The sequence below is a fragment of the Sphaerodactylus townsendi genome, linkage group LG04, assembly GCF_021028975.2.
Source record: "Sphaerodactylus townsendi isolate TG3544 linkage group LG04, MPM_Stown_v2.3, whole genome shotgun sequence".
Taxonomy (NCBI): Eukaryota; Metazoa; Chordata; class Lepidosauria; order Squamata; family Sphaerodactylidae; genus Sphaerodactylus; species Sphaerodactylus townsendi.
This window is the reverse complement of record NC_059428.1, coordinates 26,208,542-26,230,431: the sequence shown is the minus strand read 5'-3', so window position 1 is coordinate 26,230,431 and position 21,890 is coordinate 26,208,542. Positions and strand designations below refer to the sequence as shown.

Genomic DNA, 21,890 nt, shown 5'->3' with positions numbered 1-21,890 from the left:
CCGCACACACAAAATAATGCATTTTCAAACCACTTTCACAACTGTTTGCAAGTGGATTTTGCTATTCCGCACAGCTTCAAAGAGCACTGAAAGCAGTTTGAAAGTGCATTATTCTGCATGTGCGGAATGAGCCATAGATGTCGAGGTCCTTAGTGATGGAAGGAGCAGAGAGACAGGGCTTGCTGGACTTCACCAAAGTAAAGAAACCCTGACCTTTCATAACGACGTTCTTAAAATGGGTCTGTGAGATTTGGAGTCTAGGCTAGGGGAATGTCTGCCACCATCAAACAGTTCTGTCAGAACACTTCATTAATCACACTAGCATTCTGCTTTTCCTTTTAAAATCGGAGGGCAGAATAATCCGTTCTTCGCAACGGCTCCGTGAGGTACGTTAGGCTGGAAGATGGTGACTTGCTCAAAATCACCCAGTGAGCTTTACGACGATTTGGACTTAGATCTGCTGATCCAAGTCTTCCACTCTTTCTGACACTGTCATGAATGGTAAGGATTCCTAGTCACTTTCAGCAGCCAAAACCTCTTTTGGAAAAATAAGTGGCATTTCCAACTATGCTTCTTTCCAGTGAAAAACAATCTGCGTCAAAAGCTAGATTTTTTCTGCCTCGTTCATTCCAAGGGATCATATGTATCCTATTTTCCATTCTCTCCAGGCAGATTGACCTGCCTGCTTTAAAGGCACTTAAAATTGGAAATCCAAAGTCACGTGTTGCCTGAAATTCAAGCCTGTCAGAATATCCGTGACTTGACCCAGATACCTTAGGATCATTCACACTTCCTTAAAAGGCTTCCTACTCGCCTCTCAAGTTATGCCTGTGAGCTCCGTACTTCTGACTGTTTCCCACAGAATGTTTTTTTTGGCATCTGTTCATTCTGTTTCTCATTTCTCTCTCTCCCCCTCCAAAAAAGAAAATAAACTTTGCACAGGGTACACATCTATTGCAGAGAACTGCAAAAAGGGGCATCAAGCGAGCAAGCATCTTCCAGGCAACTGACCTGCCTGGAGCTAATTAAAATATGGTACCTCAACCGAAACAACACCAGTGATGTTCTTTAATAAAGACTAACCTAGCTTCTATTGGATTCTTGAAAGTCTCCACATTTTGAAGTTCAAACAAATCTGTAGCAGAAGTGTGTGTGTGTGTGTGTGTGTGTGTGTGTAAAGAACATGGTTAATTACATATCCTGATGAGTTCTCTTTGGGTAACGAATGAGTCTCCTCTAAGCCAGGGCACATGAGGCTGCCAGGCCTCCAGCAAGTGCCATAACAGAAAAAAAATCAAAAAGAGATTGGGCAGCCCACTGAGAATGTGCAGAGGGCTCTCCCGCCCTAATCCCGTCACTCCTAGAAAGGGTACTGCTCCTTGACCAAAAGACCTTAAGAAACTCATAAGCTACCACCAGCTGGTTCTTTCTGAGAGTCAGCGTGGTGTAGTGGTTAAGAGCAGGCGCACTCTAATCTGGAGAACTAGGTTTGATTCCCCGCTCTGTCACTTGAGCTGTGGAGGCTTATCTGGGGAACTAGATTAGCTTGTGCATTCCAACACGACAGCTGGGTGACCTTGGGCTAGTCACAGTTCTTCTGAGCTCTCTCAGCCCCACCTACCTCACAGGGTGTATGTTGTGAGGGGGGAAGGGAAAGGAGATTGTAAGCCCCTTTGAGTATCCTTACAGGAGAGAAAAGTGGGGTATAAATCGAAACTCCTCCTCCTCTCCTTCTTATAGGCAACCATGGCTTCTTTCATCAAAAGAAACCTCAATATTAATAGGGAGCAACTTTTGATAGCATCACTAGAGCAGCCTTCACAGGCGTAAATGGGTTATTAATCCACACACAAAGACTTATGGTCAAAAAGTAAAAGCTGTTTATTGGAGGAAGTGGTGAACAAGATGTTTCCATGACATATGAAAAGGCAGAAAACAAAAGATTAGTAGAAATGCAAAAGGCATGTGAAGGCCCAATCTAGCCCAAACGTCATGAGATCTCAGGAACTAAGCAGGGTTGGTCCCGTTTAGTACCTGAATGGGACACCACCAAGGACCACCAAGCAGCAGGCAGTGCCAAATGACCTGGTGCCAGTCACATAATCTCAGCATAGCCTACCTCACAATGTTGTTGTGAGGCGAAAATGGAGAGGAGAACGACATAAGGCTCTTTCAGTCTCCATTGTGGAGAAAGGTGGGGTATAAACAAACAGCTGTTTATCTGTTGCCTTGAAATCCCTATATTGTGGCCACAAGTCAACTCCAACTAGATGACAGTTTCCACCACCACCACCATGATGGGGAGCTGAGAACCGCTGCCTAAAGCTTATCCTGGCCTTGGCAACTCCACCGCCAAGAGCGTGGCCGACAACTGAAAGTGATGTCGATGAAGACAAAATGTGCTCCCAGGAGTACAAAAATCCCTCAAGGGGGAATCCGGCTCTTTGCAGGAACACTGCACATGGATCCAGGGGGAAAGAGTGGACCACCGCTCTTTATAGCTCCAGAATACTGCCGCTGGAGGGAAAGCAAGGTGGAGTGAGCACTTTTGAAGTTGATGAGCAGGCTCTTCATGGAAGCCATTCGTGTGCAGTGACTAGCAAGGGATCCAGTGACTAAGAACAAAGGAACATAAGAACAAGCCTGCTGGATCAGACCAGAGTCCATCTAGTCCAGCTCTCTGCTACTCGCAGTGGCCCACCAGGTGCCTTTGGGAGCTCACATGCAGGAGGTGAAAGCAATGGCCTGCTGCGGCTGTTGCTCCCGAGCACCTGGACTGTTAAGGCATTTGCAATCTCAGATCAAAGAGGATCAAGATTGGTAGCCAAAAGACTGGAGCTGTGCCTCAGCTGTGATGCATCTGCCTTCTCTAGCAGCTGTTGCCTATTCTCTCGGAGCACGCGTCCTTGCTCTAGAAGAGCTAGACAGAATAATGAGGTTTCAGTCACAGCTTGTTTTGCAATTCAGCCAGCATCGAATGCTGTAGCTTTCCTGCTCTGCCCCTTCGGGGTGTTCTCGCTGTCACCTTGGTTTTTCCCACAGTTTGAAATGAATTCATTGTCTGAGCAGCGCAGCCATTCCTGCATGCTTCTAGAGGCACTGGATTACTTCTCATATGGGACAGGCGTGACATTCACTCTATGCCACGCGTTCGGGGACATTCAGCCCAGAGAGCAGGGGTGGATGGGAAAGAGGGGAAGCCAAGTGAGTTACCTCAGAGGTGGCCGTCATCCTTCTTGCCCTGGTGTCTTGTTGGTCCTGCTTTTGAGGGCTGTTACAAAACTCATCTTAGAATGCTCGGCCCGCCTTATAGGGAAGGTATAGTGACCAGTGAATCCTTGTATGCTTGAATTTACTAGAAACCGGGCAAAAAGAGAAGGGAAGCATATCCCAAAAATGGGGTGCTACTACTAAGCTTCAGTCCTCACACAAGAATCCATGTCTGAGCAGAAGAGCAGCATCTGAATGGCATGCAGAAGGTCCTGCACTATACTCCCCACATTCCCAGCATTTTCAGTTAAGGACCAAGCAGTAGGTGATGTGAAAGGCCTCATCCTGAGACGCTGGAGTTCTGCCACCAGTCTGAGTAGACAATACTACTGAGTAGACAATCCACATGGACCAAGGTTCTGGTTGAGTGTGAGATAAATTCGCATGTTCCCTTCATGGATATCTGCATCACTTCAGAAGATGGGGAGATCTGAAGCAAGACTGGCAAAGGAGAACACCACATCTAGGCATTAAGATACAAATCTAGGAAATCCTTCGTTTCCAGGCATACATTTTAGTCCTGGAATCTGGTCAGGATAGAAATTAAGAACATGAGAAAAGTTGTCTCTAGTGCAAATCTTATATGGCCAAAACTTACTGGGTGGGCTTAGGAAAACCACTGTTCTCTCACAACCGCTGTCTACAATATGAGGCAAATGTTACAAGGCCTAACCTCACAGGGCTGGAGTAAGGCTTACTAAGGCCTAGTTTACTCATATAGTGGAACAAAAAAGTAGACTTCTGACATAGTAAAACAGCTAGTGACAGAGTGCCTTTGATCACATCAGACTTCAAGGTAGAGATGCAGGAATCATGTTCTTCATCTTCCTCTACATTGAAATTATCCGCACATAGAAAGCCACCAGAGCAGGTCAAGGATAGTAAAACCTTTTTGCCCTTAAGTTCTATTTTTCTACTCGTTCAAAAATGGAACATTACACCCTCATTCCATTTGATCACCTACTCTGTCTCTGCAGGAGAAATGTTGAAAGTCAGAGCAGATAATATTAAGTTGGGTGGACAAATGATCTGAGTCTATAGGAGGCAGCTTAGTATGTTCCTATAAAACAAACAATAGAACATTCATTTTAGTGACAAAGTTGGTATGCCCAATGTATTGTCGAAGGCTTTCATGGGCGGATTCAACTGGTTCTGGTGGATTTTCCAGGCTGTGTGTCCATGGTCTGGTGGACCTTGTTCCTAACGTTTCGCCTACATCTGTGGCTGGCATCTTCAGAGGTGTATCACAGAGAGAAGTCTGTTACGCACTGTGTCCAGTTACACAGCATGTAATGGACTTCTCTCTGTGATACACCTCTGAAGATGCCAGCCACAGATGCAGGTGAAATGTTAGGAACAAGGTCCACCAGACCACGGCCACACAGCCCAGAAAACCCACAACAACCAGTTGGTATGCCCAACTTGCTTGCTTACGGTTACAAGTTACGTACCAGAGGAGAATTACAGTAAAACTATATTTTGCAGGTGTGTTATGAAACTTAAGCCGCTGTTTACCTTTTCTATAGTGGATTGAGGGGCAATGAATAATTTAGAGCTGGGATTGTTTCCAAGTGCCTCCCGCCAATTCAAGCTATTTGATCAGCAGTGTCAGTTGAAGCTTCAACAAATAGCATCCGAGCCATCTCTCCCCCGAACATTCTGACCCAAATCCAGTTTCAAAATTACATTTTTGGAATGTATTAGGAAGAAGGCAACATGCTTGAAAAAAAAAACCTGGGACAGTTCTATCGAGCAAGCCATAAATGGGTTTGTATTTGATAGTTTTGTGGCTGAGTTTCTGCTAGGGAGAAAGAGAGGCTGTGTGTGTGGCGTCTATATCCTGGATTTTCAGAAGAGAGGCACAGTGCTTTGTATCCCTGTGGAAAACCTTAACAGCACCCGCAACCACACTGCTTAAACCTTTCCAGAGCCCACCATTTAATATATTACTCTGTGGGGAAAGCCAGATTCACATCTCGAGGTTTTGTGCGTATGATTAAAAGTCTTGCTGTGTGAAGGAGGCCTGAAGGGCTAGAAGTTTGTAGGCTTTGAAAGAGCCGAGCTCCAGAGGAGGACGAATTCTGTATCCATTTACTGAATTCCAGTTTGGATTACAACCAAAAAAGAAATTGGATAAAATAGGTGCACCAGGAATCAGCTGGAACTTCCTTTAACATTTTCTTCAGAAGCAGACTCAAACAGGCAGGCCTCTTTATTGAGTTTAAAAGTAATATACTTACCACAGGTTCTTAGAGTATGTAGACATTCTAACTTTCAAGTGAGTCTCATATATGAGAAGCATTACGTAGGAATACTGTTAATGGGTCCAAAATGTGTGACAGAGCCCATCTCTTCATGTTTCAGATCAGAAATGAACTTTCCGTGTTGTGGTTCACCCTCATGAAGTTGGTTGGGACAAGGTTTGTCCCCCACAGTCAGAACCTTTCCCCATCTGGCCACTTTCAGTCATGAAGTTCCATCACATACAACACAAGATCAATTCAGCTGTGAGATGGGAGTTCCATGTTTTGGGCTTCTAGCCAATTTTTAGAGTTCAAAAATGTACAAGATCTCAGGGGAGACTGGAGGGAGGGTAGAAGGGACTGCCGTCTTGGAGCCGGCAACCAGGAGGGGACTGGGTTAGGGGACGGGCCACGCCCTAGGCATAGCGGGGGAGCGAGCGCCCGGAGAACGCATGTCTCCAGGTACCATTTCCCCCCTGGTACCCCTGTTTCTCAACCTAGAGTGGGCAACCCAAATGAGACATGAAGTTCAAAGAGCTTAACATCCCCCACCCCCACAAAGTTATGTTAATGATATTGCCAAGATCCTGGGACTAAGGTGGAAACTGAGCAGCCTGTAGGCCCCAAGGAAGCCTTTTGCCCACTTGCTAGGTTTTTTCCTCTAGGTCTACATTTCCCAGGCACCCTCCAAGCCTGATGCTTATCATGAGGTAAAATCTGAAAGAATGGGAAGGCTAATCGTCATCGAGAAGGCTGAGAGGACTTGAGAGAAATAAGAACTCCCTCCCTCACTACTGAATCATTTCGCTTCACACTTTTTTTCTTGACAGCACACCAGCAGTCAACACACGGTCTCAGAAATTAAACACACACAGTTTATTCTTAGAGTGACTTTATTCATGGAATTCACAAATAATTAGGTAATACCTCAAATTCAATCTTGCTATGCAAGCAAATTCACAAACTACCTAGAATACTAAGCTTCCGAAGGTAAAAAAAATACCATGGGTATGAAATGCCATGGTAAATACTATTTTGACAGTCTACACATGGTGTCAGAAGTGTCGGGCACAATCCAAGAAGACTGACTTCTGTTCAAGCCCAATAAAAATGAAATCACGATCCTGTACACCTTCCACTCATTTCAACAGGGTTGAAGACTTCCACGTGGACTGAGTGTGGGGGGTGTTTTTTAAAAATAACAAGGCAGCGCTTTGTTCTAGTCTTTCGTTTTTTTATGATGAGCTATTTTATTTAAATCTCCCTAGCTAATTTACTCCTCGTAGCACTCAGAAACTGAGCTCACAACTCGAAGCTCAAGTTCAATATGTTGAAAGTAAGAATGTAGATTTTTTTTTAATTTGCTCCTCTCCAAAGGCAATCCAGGACACTCACGATCAATCTATGTCGCACTCAGGACATGCGGTAACGCAGCATGTCAACCTTGCATTTTCGAAGCAGCGTAATGCAACGTAGTCACGAACGTATGAATATGGTGGTGCTCCTGTTATGCAAACTTCTGAAAAAAGAGGAAACCTTCCTTTCCTGACTTATCTATCTGTACATTTCCTGATCTTGGCAATCAACACAGTGAATGCTTTCAAAATTCACTCAACTTTCACCTTTCCGAACTGTCACGGCTGCCTCATTATAAATGTCACGTACGTTAAAATCATTCCCACATTTGCATCATAAATCTCATTTTTTTCATGGCGCATGCACAGGAAAAAATGCTTCGTCTTTTCATTTACCTTGCCTGCATGAGGCCCAAGTTACATACACGGTCCTAAATAATGTACAAAGACAGGGCATGATTCATCCAAAGTTAAACCCTTTATCTGTCCCATTCATTTCACTGGGAAAGATTTAAGCACAGGGCATTAAAAGAAAAATCAGTAGGTATCCAAAAGTGCTCAACTTTGCCTGGATCATGACCATTTTTAAAGTGTTTTTAGCTATCGTAAAACCAAATCAATTAAGTTAAAAGGCTTTTTCACAATACACTAAATTATTCCACATATACAAAAAAAAATATCTCACAGCTAGAGAACGACAGTTCTTTAATTAAACGCTGAATTATATGGGCAATGGGGAAGGGAGAGGAAAAAGTGACTTAAAAAAATAGAAAAAAAAACACTTCTTCATACAGGGACGTCAATTCAGAATGTTTAACACTGCAAAATGCCGCAATATGAGCACTCCATTTTCATGACAAGCCCCTCCCCACCCAAAGGAGCAATGTGAGGAGAGATGCCAAAAAGAGAACGAGAGAGATGAAATACTGCACCAAGAAGCATGCATACAATCGCTATGGTCATTCCATACATGAGCGATTTTTTATTCTCTAGGATGGTGGCCTAACATGTGAATGAGGCAGTGTTTGCAAACCAAACCAAACCCAAAACCCAACCAGTCAACACCTACAGGTTGATCAAGCTTTCTGAGGCAGCGAAGTGAGGGCACAGGGCCATTTCTGGATTCTGGAGCTGTTTGAGGATACGCTTGTGGAACTTTTCCCGCACCCGATTGAACTCCATGATGTCCAGGGGATCCTCGTCAATCCAGAATTTGTGGAATTCATGCATCAAATAGCCTATTACAGGATATAAAGGGTTAGTAGATTATTGTTCAATTCAAACTGGTCATTGATTGTAATAAACAAATGATGATGACGACGACGACGACACAAAAGGGTTAGAACACAGGTGCCAAACTTGCGGCCCTCCTATGGACTACAGTTCCCATCATCCCCTGCCAGCATGATGACACCTATGGGTTAGAATGTTAATAAATGATCTCCACTTTTACCATCAACAGACTCTGTGACTCTTGCAGCTTGGGAGCCCAAGTTCTACAGTTCAAATCTTGCCATATTTTGCTGCAAAGTGAGATTCATTCACATGCGATTATTCCCAAGCTTGTGCACGCTGAATATCAGTTCGAAGTCCTGCTATGGCATTCTATGTTTAAAATACATCACAACCAGGAACCAATGAATTGACAGGAGTATGTAAGGAAATACAGGCAATAGCCAAGTATTGGGTGAAGGTCAGCCTCACTTCTGCCTCTTCTCCCTTGCTTCCTCCACAGGTATCTCATCCATCCCAGAATTCTACCTTCCTCCACTATGCTCTCCATCACCTGCCAGTTCCCATCAGTCTCTACCCTCTTCTCCTAAGATCTTCCACTTGGCCCTGCTCTGCCTTCTCTATCCTTCTGCCTCTTTCCTGTTGCCTTCTTGTGTTTATCCACTGCTTTCTACACTCCCTTACGACAGACCTTTCCCTCACTCCAACTTCCTGTCACAGCTGAAGGCTGGTAAGGATGCAGGGAGGGAAGAGAAGAAGAAGAGCACTGCTGATTTCATAAAGCAGTGGTGGCGAACCTATGGCACTCCAGATGTTCATGGCCATGCTGGCAGGGGCTGATGGGAATTGTAGTCCATGAACATCTGGAGTCCCTTAGGCTCGCCACCACGGTCATAAAGGAACCGTAGCCCAAAACTGCCCTGTGGTTCTTCTCATTTGCAATTTCTCAGATGCGCTGGTAGATTGGATTAAAGATGTTGTGTAGAAGCACCGGAGCTGTACTGCACCTTACAAGAGGTTATGTTTGCAGTTTCTCTTAGAAGGGAGCCATCCCCTCAGATGAAACATACTCTTAAAACAGTGTGAAGCCAGAGAAGATTCACGGACAGGCTTATTAATATGAAACCTGAACAACAGAAGTTTTAAAAATACAGTTTTGTGGACTTTTCCCATTCAAGTTCACCTATCTGTGCCTTCAAATAAAATTAAAGGATTCTGACCGACAGGCTTGGTTAATAGAATTAACAGTTATATAGCACTTTTCAAGAACACAGCACATTTCTTTACATACATTAGCTCAGTATTCCGTACAGCAGGCCTGTATTTATTTATTTTCAAGAATCGTTCTCCACTACTCGGTTCCTGGGGCGGTGTAGAGCATATATAAAAGTCAACAATAAAAACAAACCATGACAAAATGCCTGGTTTTAAATATGATTTACAATGCCGCATAAAAAACAAAGTCATAAAACCAGTGAGACAGTTAAAATATTATAAATCCAGTGCCTGTGGGAAAATGAGAAGAGAAATCAAATTAAACATCTGAGTAAACAAAAAAGACTCGACTGAGAGTTTGAAAATAGGAAGATCAAGTGGGGGTGGGGCCAGAGCTCAGTGGTGGAATATCTCAGTGGTGGATATGCAGAAGGTCCCAGGTTCCATTCCAGACACCTCCACACAAGAGGATCCGGGAGTAGGCAACGTGAAAGGCCTCACATTGATCCCAGACAGCCACTGCTAGTCAGAACAGACTATATGATCCTTAACAGGTCAATATAAAGCAGATTTGTGCATGTTTAGGTGATCATCTGAGAGAAGATATTCCACATCTGAGGAGCCATCATAGACAGATGTCTCTCTGGAAGTCACCCTCTTCAACTGTGTTGACCGGGTGTCACGGGAAGGGCTTCTGAGCAAATGACCAATGTTGCCAGCCAGACTGATTTGGGAGAAAGTGGGTTAACAACAAAGTTATCCTCACACTACAGATGTGCAGACTGATGTCTGAGACAGAGTGGAGCAGTGGTGGCGAACCTTTGGCACTCCAGATGTTATGGACCACAATTCCCACCAGCCCCTGCCAGCATGGCCAATTGTGAAAATGAAGAAAACTTGTACCCAACAGGCTACAATAATGACTTCAAAAATTAGTGCTCCCACTGGAGTAGCAATTTACTAATAAGTAACCAAAATAATTTTACAAACAGTAACAAAATGTTTTGGAAAAATTGTTTACATTCTCCCATTCGAGTAATATATATACACACAAGTTAGAACGGCACGGCAATATAATCTAAATACAATTATAACAGCTAGCCAGAATCCAGATAATTAACTGGCCTCGTTAAACTTCACGGCTGTTAAAGGCAGGTCAGGGTTTTTCAATGTACAATCTACAATGTATTTTCAATGTATAATCAGGGAGGACAATGCTCTGCAATTAGTTTGTTCTTATTATTGAAATGTCCTGGTGTGTACCTTCCCCTTTTGCATAGCAAGCATGGCCAATTGGCCATGCTGGCAGGGGCTGATGGGAATTGTAGTCCATAACATCTGGAGTGCCAAAGGTTCGCCACCACGGGAGTAGAGTCACTTGTCTCAAGTTCCATAGGAAGTTTTTGCCAGAGGTGAGATCTCCTGATTGGCTGTTAATCTTCAGCCAATAATTACACCCCGCAAGCTCCCAATCAGTACCTCTTATAAGCCAGAAGACAGATTAAATGATATCACATATTTCAGCCATCATATCTGGAAACGAGTCCCACTGATCCAGAGCCACCTGTGTGCTACAATGTGAATATGAAGCAGCAGCATGCAGATGTAGATGTCTCCAGCATCAAAATGAATGAAAAAGTAATTGTGGGTGGCAGGAGACTCAGTACAATAAACAAAGCCAAGCCTTCCTTTCTGATTTACTTATTTACTCCATTTATACCCCACTATTCTTCCCAATGGGGATCCAATACAGCTTATACCTTTCTCTTCTCCATTTTAAAAATCTTTATAACAACCCTGTGAGGTGGGTTAAACCGAGATTATGTGACTAGCTTGAAGGCAGAATGGAGAATTGAGCCTGGATCTCCTGGATCCAAGCCTGACACTCTAACCACTATACTACATCACCTCTTAAGAGCCTTTTGAAAATCACAAATGTGGTAGCTGTGAATCTGACTGACAAGTCCCAGAAAGTCAAAGTGAACAACAATGATTAAATTCAATTCAAAATCTGTTACCTTGTCAAAATCTATGAGGGAGGGAAGCTATGAAGCCCTTGACCTCATTTGCAGAAGTAAAATTTCAAAGATAACAAGCAGAGAACAAAATCTGTTCCCCAAAACCACCAAAAGCACTAAAAAGAAAGGCTGAAGGGAAACCTGAGCACTAGGCTAAGTCCTGAACTCACAAACCCCCCCAGCAATCTGGCTAAAGCTAAGTAGGGTCCGTGTATGGATGGGAGACCTCCTAAGAACTCTGTGCTTGTCTCTGTAAGCTCTATGACAGAAGAAAATCTAATTAAGAAATTACATATTATATGCCCATCAGCAGCAGGATTGATGAACCTATTAGCTACTTCCTGAAACTGAGGGCTCTTTAAAAGATGTCTGCAGGCTGACCCTGAACAAAGGGTACAGAGCCATCTGGTGCACCCTCTAGATTAGGGGTGTTCCAGATGTTCATGGACTACAATTCCTATCAGCCCCTGGCCATGCTGGCAGGGGCAGATGGGAATTGTAGTCCATGAATATCTGCAGCACTATAGGTTGGCCACCCCTGCTCTGGATAGTGGCCCAACTTGGCAATCTCTACTTAACCATGGTGTAAACTACCATCCACCATATAAATTTCGACCACTGAACATATAAACTGAAAAAAGATGCTGCCTTCTACGGAGTCTATTTAGGCAACAACTCTCCAGGTTCTCAGGTAAAGTCTTTTACATCACCTGCCACCTGATCCTTTTAACTGGAGATGCCCGGGGCTGGACCGAAGACTTGCTGCCTGCAAAACCCTGTCAATACTCCTCATCCTTTTTAGACCTCTTCCAGTCCTGCATACCTCCAAAGCCTACCCACATGATGCTGCTGTGACATCATCAGCAAACCACCTGGCTGAGTCAGATGAAACTCCGGTAAGTCACCTGATAGTTCAATTGCGTCACATTCGGACTGCCAGACAAAGGGACAAAACCGCATACTGGTGAGGTGGTGTGTTGCTAGCCAATATTCCAGAGCCTTCTGTAGACTCACATAGACACTGAATAACGCATTTTCAATTCACTTTCACTGCACTTTAGTGATATTTTACAACTGGATTTTGCTGTTTCACACAGCAAAATCTAGCTGCAAAGCTGCACTGATCGTGCACGACCCAGTGTGTGTGAAAGTCCCCCCCACCTCAGGCATCTGGAACCCAGGACTGAAACAGGTTTCACTATTGTTGAAACATCGCCACTTTTTTTCCAGAAGGTATGATATTAAAATTATGCGTTTCTTTAGGAATACTACTATCCACAGACTCATTGAGGACACCCATGCTACACCTGACAAGAGAAATGCAAATTTAAAGGAGTTCAACAAAGCGACTGCTGTTGGAAACCCTAACAAAACTGGACCCTCTTCAGAAGCTTTCACCAAAGGAATCAAAGAACTAGCGGATGAGTGGAAGCAACTTGAGATGTCCCTGAATGAAATCCACTCTTCCCACCAACATATCCTTGAGGAAGTGGAGGATGTTTTGCGCCTCAATTCTGCTCCCAATTCTGTTCCAGAGGCCTTGGGGGATGTATTATGCTCTGGAAATTCCCCTTCTTGCCCAACCTTACTTGCCTATAATCCTGCAATTCAAAGTTACTGTTCTCCAGATAACTTTTATATATGCTCTACACCGCCCCAGGAACCGAGTAGTGGAGAATGATTCTTGAAAATAAATAAATACAGGCTGCTGTACGGAATACTGAGCTAATGTATGTAAAGAAATGTGCTGTATTCTTGAAAAGTGCTATATAACTGTTAATTCTATTAACCAAGCCTGTCGGTCAGAATCCTTTAATTTTATTTGAAGGCACAGATAGGTGAACTTGAATGGGAAAAGTCCACAAAACAGGTGCCTATTTATTTTATCTATCACATTTCTATTGGCCGCAAGTCAACATATACACCTCAGCAGTGGAATCTACAACTCATGCCAGTTTTATGGCTCATGAGGTTGGAGGATCACTTGCTGGGATCAGCCAAAATTGCAGTCCTTTGCTGCATCGAGCCAAGTTCAAGGAGTACAAAGTGTACCCGATATCGTTATGAGGCCTTGCTCTGGGTGGCGAATTGGCTCTTGGTCTTGGCCATTCTCAGTACCAGAATAGACAGACAGACAGACAGAAAGAAAAAGGACAGCAACAATACAACTGGGGCAAAATTGGAAGGGAAGCAGAAAATCTGTAGACAGGTATTCCTAGGAGGGGGCATTGAACACTTTCTTCCCCTGCCATTTCTCCAATCACAGACACACAAACACAAATCAAGTATCTTTCCCCGTCAAGAGGCTAATACCAGACAGAAGCTTATGTGCCCGCACTTCCGTGAATCATTTAGCTTGGGGGAAAAAAATAGCAAGCGAGATGGCTTAACTTGATCCCAAACTACCTTCCATCCAGTCAAACCCATTTTAATTTCTCATTTCAATGCCTAAATCTGTCTTCTTCTTGCTGATGCTCAAAATGGTTTATATTGGAACATTATACCAGCATGAACCATTTAAAGTATTCAAATATTTCATTTAAATTTTAAAATGTTAAATATTTAAAGTGTCAGACAAGCTCATTTCAAAACTAGCAAACACTGAATAAATAAGTAAAATAAACACTTTTTAAAAGACTACACTTGGTTCTCTGACCATCAGTTTTTAGGTTTCTACTTGCTGTTACCCAAGTTCCTTTAATTACAGACCCCCTGGAGACCTTAGGTTTGCAAAACATATGGACAGTGGGATGCTGTGTGGTTTCCGGGCTGTATGGCTGTGTTCTAGCAGCATTCTCTCCTGATGTTTCGCCTGCATCTGTGACTGGCATCTTCAGAGGATCTGATAGTAGGAAAGCAAGTGGAGTATATATACCTGTTGCAATGTCCAGGGTGGGGGAAAGAACCCCAGATAATGATAACAACAGACAATGGTTCTTTCTCCCACCCTGGACATTCCACATGTATATATACTCCACTTGCTTTCTTACTATCAGATCCTCTGAAGATGCCAGCCACAGATGCAGGCGAAACATCAGGAGAGAATGCTGCTAGAACACAGCCATACAGCCCGAAAACCACACAGAACCCCAGTGATTCCGGCCGTGAAAGCCTTCGACAATACATATGGTCAGTCATTGAGCTTCGGTCCCACTGAATACTGCATTTGTATCCTTGCTCCTCTGGAGTCTCACAAAGAAGACATCCTTCCCCTTGTCTCAGATTTCAATCTGAAGCTTTGAATGGCCTATCTCACAGGCATGTTTCAAGACTGAATGAAGATGAACAGACAACACACACAGGACTTTGTGTTTATGTTAGGATAATATATATTTTAAAAAGCCTTGGCAAATTTGATCTTTTTCTCCTGTTCTGTTTTGCTCCTTCGGAGTCAAGATTCTTCCAGGTCTAGCCAGGTGACAGCAGGAAGCAGCACAGGCTGGGCAAAACCCAAATTGGAAGCATCAGTAGAGCTGGTTGGATGGTTGTGCAAACAGAACAGCACCACCTGGTGGATGAGGCGGTACCAACAACCCCCCAAAATACACACACACACACACACACACACGCATTCCTGCACACAGACTTTCCAAGGCTTCAATACAGAATTTAAGATTTCTCAAGTAGCTGTTTCGGGGCTCTTGGGCTGGGTGGCTGTGGTCTGGCAGTTAGTTTGCTCCTAACAATTCACCCATGTCTATAGCGGGCATCTTCAGATGTGGGTGAAAGGTTATGAGCAAAACCTACCAGAATATGGCCACACAACGCAGGAAAACCACAACAGCCGGTTGATTCTTGCTGTGAAACCTTTGCTAATACAATTCTCAAATATTTATGAATAGCTAGATTTGAGTCCAGTAGCACCTTAGAGACCAACAAATTTTCAGGGAATGAGCTTTTGAGAGTCAAAAGGAGCTTTGATTCTTGAAAGTCTGACCCAAGGAGTGATGTCACATCATGACATTTACTAAGCAGTCCATGTTTATGGGGTGGTTTGCCACTGCCTTCCGCAGTCATCTACACTTTAACCCCAGCAAGCTGGGAACTCGAGTTACCACCTTTTGAAGGATGGAAAGCTGAGTCAACCTTGTGCTGGCTATCTGAAACTGACTTCCGTCGGGATCAAACTCAGGATGTGGGCACAGCTTTGACTGTAGTATTACAGCTTACCACTCTGTGCCACCCTGCCCAACTGAATGTATGTGTATGTATTTGTTTTGTTGTAGGCTCCTAGCAAAAGTGCAGTATGCTCGAAACCCCAGTGGGCAAAGTTTTAAAAAGGGAACTGGTTGTCTATGGTACCTTCTGGAAGTTTTCCTCTTGTTTCCACAAGAACAAGGGCTGAGGAGCTCCTCAGTTGCTTACCCATGTCTTGGCACATGTACAGTAAGAGATGCTCAGGTGATTAAGATGAGGTTAAAGTGCCTTTCAACTGTGTCCAGCAGTGAGCAACTGAAGTGGCGTTTTGGGACAAGATTCTACAGAATCTCTGGTGCCCTTTGGGACATGGATTTTTTTTTTTGGTCAGTTTCAGACACACAGAAGAAAACAGACTGCAAAATTCCCACCATTTTACACCATCAGGCATTTTCAGTTGGAAATGAAGAACAGTTTCCTTTGGTTGGCCTTGTTCACTGACCCACTAAACAGATACATCTATATATTTTTTGCTGAGTATTGGTTATCCCCCAACAAAAGTCGAAGTTAACTCAAAAATGGAACCAACCAATTGAAAAACAGCTGCAAAACCGCAGTCTTGCTCAATACCAGGAACAAGTACTTTAGAAATAGAATTCTTGTTTTATTGATAGCAAGCATAGGATAGTAACTTTATTGTCTGAACTGGCCAGCTCTTCACAAGACACAGATTATATGTTCCCAGCAGTTTCCCCTTTTCCCTCCTATAGATATTCCCAGGAAAGAAAAGGGCCGGGGAAAGGCAGGGCTGTTTCACCCAGACACACACGTTCCAAAAGGCAGAACGTAGAATCATAGAGTTGGAAGAGACCACCAGGGCCATCAAGTCCAACCCCTTGCAATGCAGATAACAGTCTTGACTTGATAACTTTCTTTCTCAGGCCGAAAGCGTGAGAAGGACCTCTTAATAAACAACACTGTATTAAAACTGACTGAGCCAGTACAATCTGTAATTTATTTATCTGTAGTAAATCTGGGCTCTTTTGTTTGATTGTACTGGGATTCTATGTTGTACACCACCCAGAGCCCCTGGGGGATAGGGCGGTATAAAAATCCAAATAATAAATAAATAAAATAAACGTGGCAGGACCTGAGCGAACTTTGGCAGGGGTTAGCTATGGTTTGTACAACTAATCACCTGTATCAATTTGAAGAACAAGTACAAGTACAGCAACAACATTTCACATGCACGGTTCGGCACATACTTACAGAAGGTTTGCTGGAAATGGGTTAACGTCGGAGCCTCTGGAGCAACGTTGTAGAAGTGCGTTTTCAGAGCACCGCTCAGAAGCAGATTGTATGCCAAGTCCGTGATGTTAATGCCAACGATAGCAAAAGAGTAGCTGCAAGAAACAAGAAATGGAAATTGCCACTTTAAAAAATAAGCTTCTAAACCTAACATGGCTAGGAAGTCATGACCACGGCTGATCTGGTAACTTGACAGGGGGACACAGTTTGAATCTCTTGTGTGAGGTTTTCCATGCTGAAAGCAAACAACTGTTTTGTTATGGCAGTGATGTAAATATCACTGAAGCTAGAGGGGACCCAAAGAACCACATGGCTCTGAACTGAAGTACTTCTTCTTATCTTACTGTTCTTCTGACTCAAAAGGACTTGATCAAAACCCAACCCTCTTACAGGCAATCCCCACAGATAGTTCCATCATTTCAAAGAGTAAACCCTTTTCACAACTTGAAGCAGCAGCTAGGGAAGCACGTAGCTGAGCTGACAATAATTGTCAATAAGCAGTGATGATGGTAATTCCCTATTTTGAAATTTACACTTACCCAATAGCTTTATCAAACTTTTTCTTCTCCCATTCAGCCTTGCTGCATTTGCTGAAAAATTAAAAAGACACATTGCAGCACACGAATCTCTTTATATCACTCAGGAAAGCTGGATCTGTGTGGTAGCATCATTTTGCTAAACCAGGGGTCTGCAACCTGCGGCTCTCCAGATGTTCATGGACTACAATTCTCATCAGCCCCTGCCAGCATGGCCAATTGGCTGATGGGATTTGTAGTCCATGAACATCTGGAGAGCCGCAGGTTGCAGACCCCTGTGCTAAATGTTCTTGTTTTTAAAACTCAACCTTATTTTATTTTTTAAAAACCCCTCTGACAACTAGTCACCTGCCTTATCACATTAGTGTGCCCCCCAGCACTGCTTGTCTCTGACAGAAAGAATATTGAAGTCACAAGTTGTTTTCTATGCAGCCCTAACAAAGGAGGGATCTAATTTTGGTGCACTATAGGTAGGGTGAAGAATCTGTAGAAAGATCTTTGTTTCTTCACATGGAGTAAGTATGACCTGAGCAAGGCCTTTGGGATTCTACAAGATGGATATGACATAAATCACTCGGAACAAGCTGGAGAAACACGTGACACCACAGAGGCAAGAAAACAGGAAAAACCACTGCCCAAAATGCTCTTCGCCTGCCCAAAATGCTCTTTGTCTGAGAGGCTGGTTCACACGTGGCCTCGTGTCCCTTAAGTGGCAAGGTGAAGAAGCCTGCCTTGGAGTTGTGTTTGCCCCCCTGCAGGTAGGACATGAGCATGATACAAAGTCCGCAAACATACACTGAAATGGGTAGAAGCTCTCTCTGTGTGACTTATCATTGCCAAAAAAGAAGGCAAGAACAGGTCGAGATGATGATACCTGTGTGGGCCAGGCTGGGAATTATGGGACTGGCGAAGCCATTTGGGACAGGGTTGCAGAGAAGATGGGAACTAACTGAGCAAAGCTGTAGGAGTCAACTTGGTATCCCCGATTACACCCTCACAGACTCCAAGAAAGAAAGCTTAAAAACCAGCTTTTAGAAATTCAGTAGAAAGGAAGCATTTTAGTTTTATAATTCAATTTTCTAAAATGTTTTTATTTACAATTTAACTCATTTTATCATATGTGTTTAATTTTTTTTAAATGATCAATTTGTGGATGTAATGGTACATGCTAGAAACCCCCCCTCCCCCAGTTCATTTAAGATGGTTTTGGACAACACATGTCCATGGAAGTTTCCTTTCTATATCTGGAAATCCTTGCCTACTGCTACTGTAAAAGCAGGCCATTTTGTCTCTTTTACGGATAATGAGAAGCACCAGGCAGTGGAAAATATACCAACTTCCCCACAACATAAAAAATAAGACTTTTCCCAAAATACTAATAAAATACAAATATGTTTTATGTATTGCCATCACCGCTGGCAACAAAACACAGACTAGGCGGAAGTACATTTTCAGGATTATTCAGGATTATTTCCATGTCTGGCTTGTGCTTTTTAATAGAAAAAGCAGCATGCAGGAGCACAACAAACCATCACAGCATCTCTCAACATGCAACACAACAGAATGGCAGCAGGATTTTCGGTGCCGCACTTTGCAATTCAGTGAACGAAAGGAAGCAAGAAAAAAAGTAAAAAACAAAACAGTAACATGTAACATCCTGGATTCTAATTTAAATGACTCATCCATACCTGCAGTATCTTTTGCCTCTCTGCCCCCACCTCCCACTATGCTGAAGTTTAACTATTTATCAAACTCAGGGGTCACTTTTCCCCTTTTATTGTAATTCCCAAAGATAGAAAAAAATAAAAATAAAACACAACTCTTTCCCACTTTTGCCTCTTCAGAGAAAGGAGGGAAATAGGCCTCGGTTGTAAAAAACAAACAAACAAAATTATACAAAAACCCAATTATAAAAAACTCAATCGGTAAGTAAATTATAAAAAAAACTCAATCAGTAAGTAGAGCAGCAGTGGCATAGTGTTTAAGAGCAGGTGCATTCTAATCTGGAGGAACCGGGTTTGCAGAGGAACCAAAACCATTTCCCCAGGTCAGCTGAAAGCTGGCAAGTTTGCCAACAACCAGGCTGAGTGACAGAGGACAAAAGGAGGGGTAAGGACAAGCGTCATGTGCTTGCTAATGTGAAACCAAACGGCGGTTTGGTATTCCAAACCATGGTTTGTTCTTGCATCTGAACTGAGTCTGAACAGCCTTTAAAAAAATTAAATAATCCAAACAAACTCTCTATAAAATATATCCTTTGACTTGGTAGAGTGCTATCGCTATAAAGAACGACAGCTCGGTTGTGTTGCTGACATGCTATCCCTTTCTACTGTGAGGCCAGCTCGCTGGTAAAAATTCTGAAAGAAAGTTATGAGAAGCTAGCCAACTGCTACCCCAGATTGCCTGCCCATAGTTCTTGGATGGTGGAAATGAGTTCCAGCCTTCCCTGCTCACGCTGAGTCTTTGCAAGCTTTCCTCTCAAGCACATCTGCTGGGGCTCTAAAGCGCAACCTGCCACTTTCTCACAAGTACATCAGCTAATGAGGAGGCTGGGAAAGGAGAGGAGTCTAAAGGACAGAGAGGAAAGGGCATTGGTAGTAGACACAGCCATTCCTTTAAATTGGACCTGCTTGCCAAGAAGGGCATTCCTCCCACACTAAGTACATGAGCTATTCACCCTTGTTCCCCGGAAGTTCAAGTTCACTTCAAAAGTTTGCTATGCAAAGGATTATTAAGGATACAACAGGAAAGCAAGAATACCTGAGATCCTCTTTAGTAACTTCCCTTGATTGTGAAAGATGAAAAAAAAGGAAAAAAGAAATGAGCAGCTTAAAAAAATCATCATCACATGGAATAAAGCAAATGTATTTAACAGTAAAGAAAGAAATATGCAGAATAAAGTGAAGGTATTTAACAGTAAAAAAAAGAAATAGGCAGAATATACAGAAATCTAATAATATTTTTTCTCCAATTTAAGTAAACACGTTTTTGGGGGGATGGGAGGGGACAATCTCAGATAGATCAGCAATAAAACATACAAGATGGTTCCTAAAAGGATCTGCTTACGAGAAACTTTTGCTGTCTCTAAGTTTCACATGTTACCTGTACTTTGGTTGAAGGGAATCCAAGAGGACCTGCTGAGCTGCGGCAGCATCCTGTTCGGCAAAGTACCTGTCAGGGGAAAAACAAATTGGGGGAATTAGCTGGAGACAGAGAGCAACTATAACCTATGTATATGTTAGGTCTCGGATCTTGGACCAATAAAATGAACTCTGGATACTTGATTGGTTATTGGTTATTGGTTGGTTATTGGGTAGGTTATTGAAGGCTGCAAGCCCCTCGCGAGAGAAAGCTGGTTCTGGGGGAGACCTGGCTTTCCAAGGCTCATGGTGGCGAACCTTTGGCACTCCAGATGTTATGGACTACAATTCCCATCAGCCCCTGCCAGCATGGCCAATTGACCATGCTGGCAGGGGCTGATGGGAATTGTAGTCCATAACATATGGAGTGCCAAAGGTTCGCCATCACTGTCTAGGCTGTTATATCTCCACCCAACCCCCACTCCCGCTTTCCCAGCAAAAGTGTGAAAATAATTGCTTAGGAGGCATAAGCCCTCAAGGTTGCAAGAGAGAGAGAGATGCGCCACCTGTAGTTCAATGGACCTCCTGTTGTCCGAGACCAGGAGGCTTCCCAGGGTCATTTGCCTACTTATATATGATCGATGTGAAAGCTGTAAACACCAAGGAGAGGTACAGAAAGGGAAGGAAGAACCCCTTCTAAATGTCAATCAGCAGGCATATCAATCAGAAAGGACATCAAAGTATCTCAGGCTTTGGTTCTGACAGCATACCAGGATAATCCAGGGTGAAAACTCTCAAATGAACAGACAGTTGTATAATTAAAACATGGTTTTATTAAAGGGTAAACATAGTAAATCGAGAAATATATATTTAAGCAATGAACATATTCACACAAAACCGTACAACAACTGACTAAGGCCCCTTCCGCACACGCAAAATAATGCGTTTTCAAACCACTTTCACAACTGTTTGCAAGTGGATTTTGCTATTCCGCACAGCTTGAAAGAGCACTGAAAGCAGTTTGAAAGTGCATTATTCTGCATGTGCAGAATGAGCCTAAGAGAAAAGGGAGGCAGTGGGAAAGAATTTCAGGGATAGGATAGGGTTTCTGGGATGGGTGACAGTGGCCTGTCTTGATGGGATGTTTTTTAGGGAAAGCAGAACTGAGAGGGGAAATGACCGGTATTTCCAGGAGCAATAAGAAGAGCCCACATACAAGGGGAGGTGCATGACCAGATTGAAGAAACACACACATATACACAATGAATGGCCAAAGGACCAATATTTATATCCCAGACTAGGTCCTGAGGTGGTATGAGGTAAGCTGGCAGGAAAACCAGAGGAAAAGAGTTGATTGTTTTTCCAGAGGATAGGAGAGGATAGGAGAGGCCTGATGAGTCGCCAGGACCCAATAGAATGCCTGGACTATTCTCTTGAATACTGACTGATTGCCGGGTTGGGTAAGTAATAGTCTGCTTGGAGCGCTGATTGAATC

At 43.3% G+C, this 21,890-nt stretch overlaps 1 protein-coding gene across 4 annotated transcripts in view; it reads right to left on the bottom strand.

The window, feature by feature from the left end:
• Positions 1-6,388: 6,388 nt before the first annotated feature.
• Positions 6,389-21,890, bottom strand: part of ELMOD1 (ELMO domain containing 1) — a 61,171-nt gene continuing 45,669 nt past the window's right edge. For 3 of the 4 annotated variants that reach the window (XM_048493437.1, XM_048493439.1, XM_048493440.1), the window contains exons 8-12: positions 20,418-20,486; positions 20,076-20,099; positions 17,319-17,369; positions 16,741-16,874; positions 6,389-8,106 (exon numbers count right to left, since the gene is read on the bottom strand). In XM_048493437.1, the coding sequence (XP_048349394.1) occupies positions 7,934-8,106; positions 16,741-16,874; positions 17,319-17,369; positions 20,076-20,099; positions 20,418-20,486 (451 nt within the window). In that variant the 3' untranslated portion in view covers positions 6,389-7,933. The remainder of the gene's footprint in view (positions 8,107-16,740; positions 16,875-17,318; positions 17,370-20,075; positions 20,100-20,417; positions 20,487-21,890) is intronic. The other variant, XM_048493441.1, reaches the window with a different exon arrangement.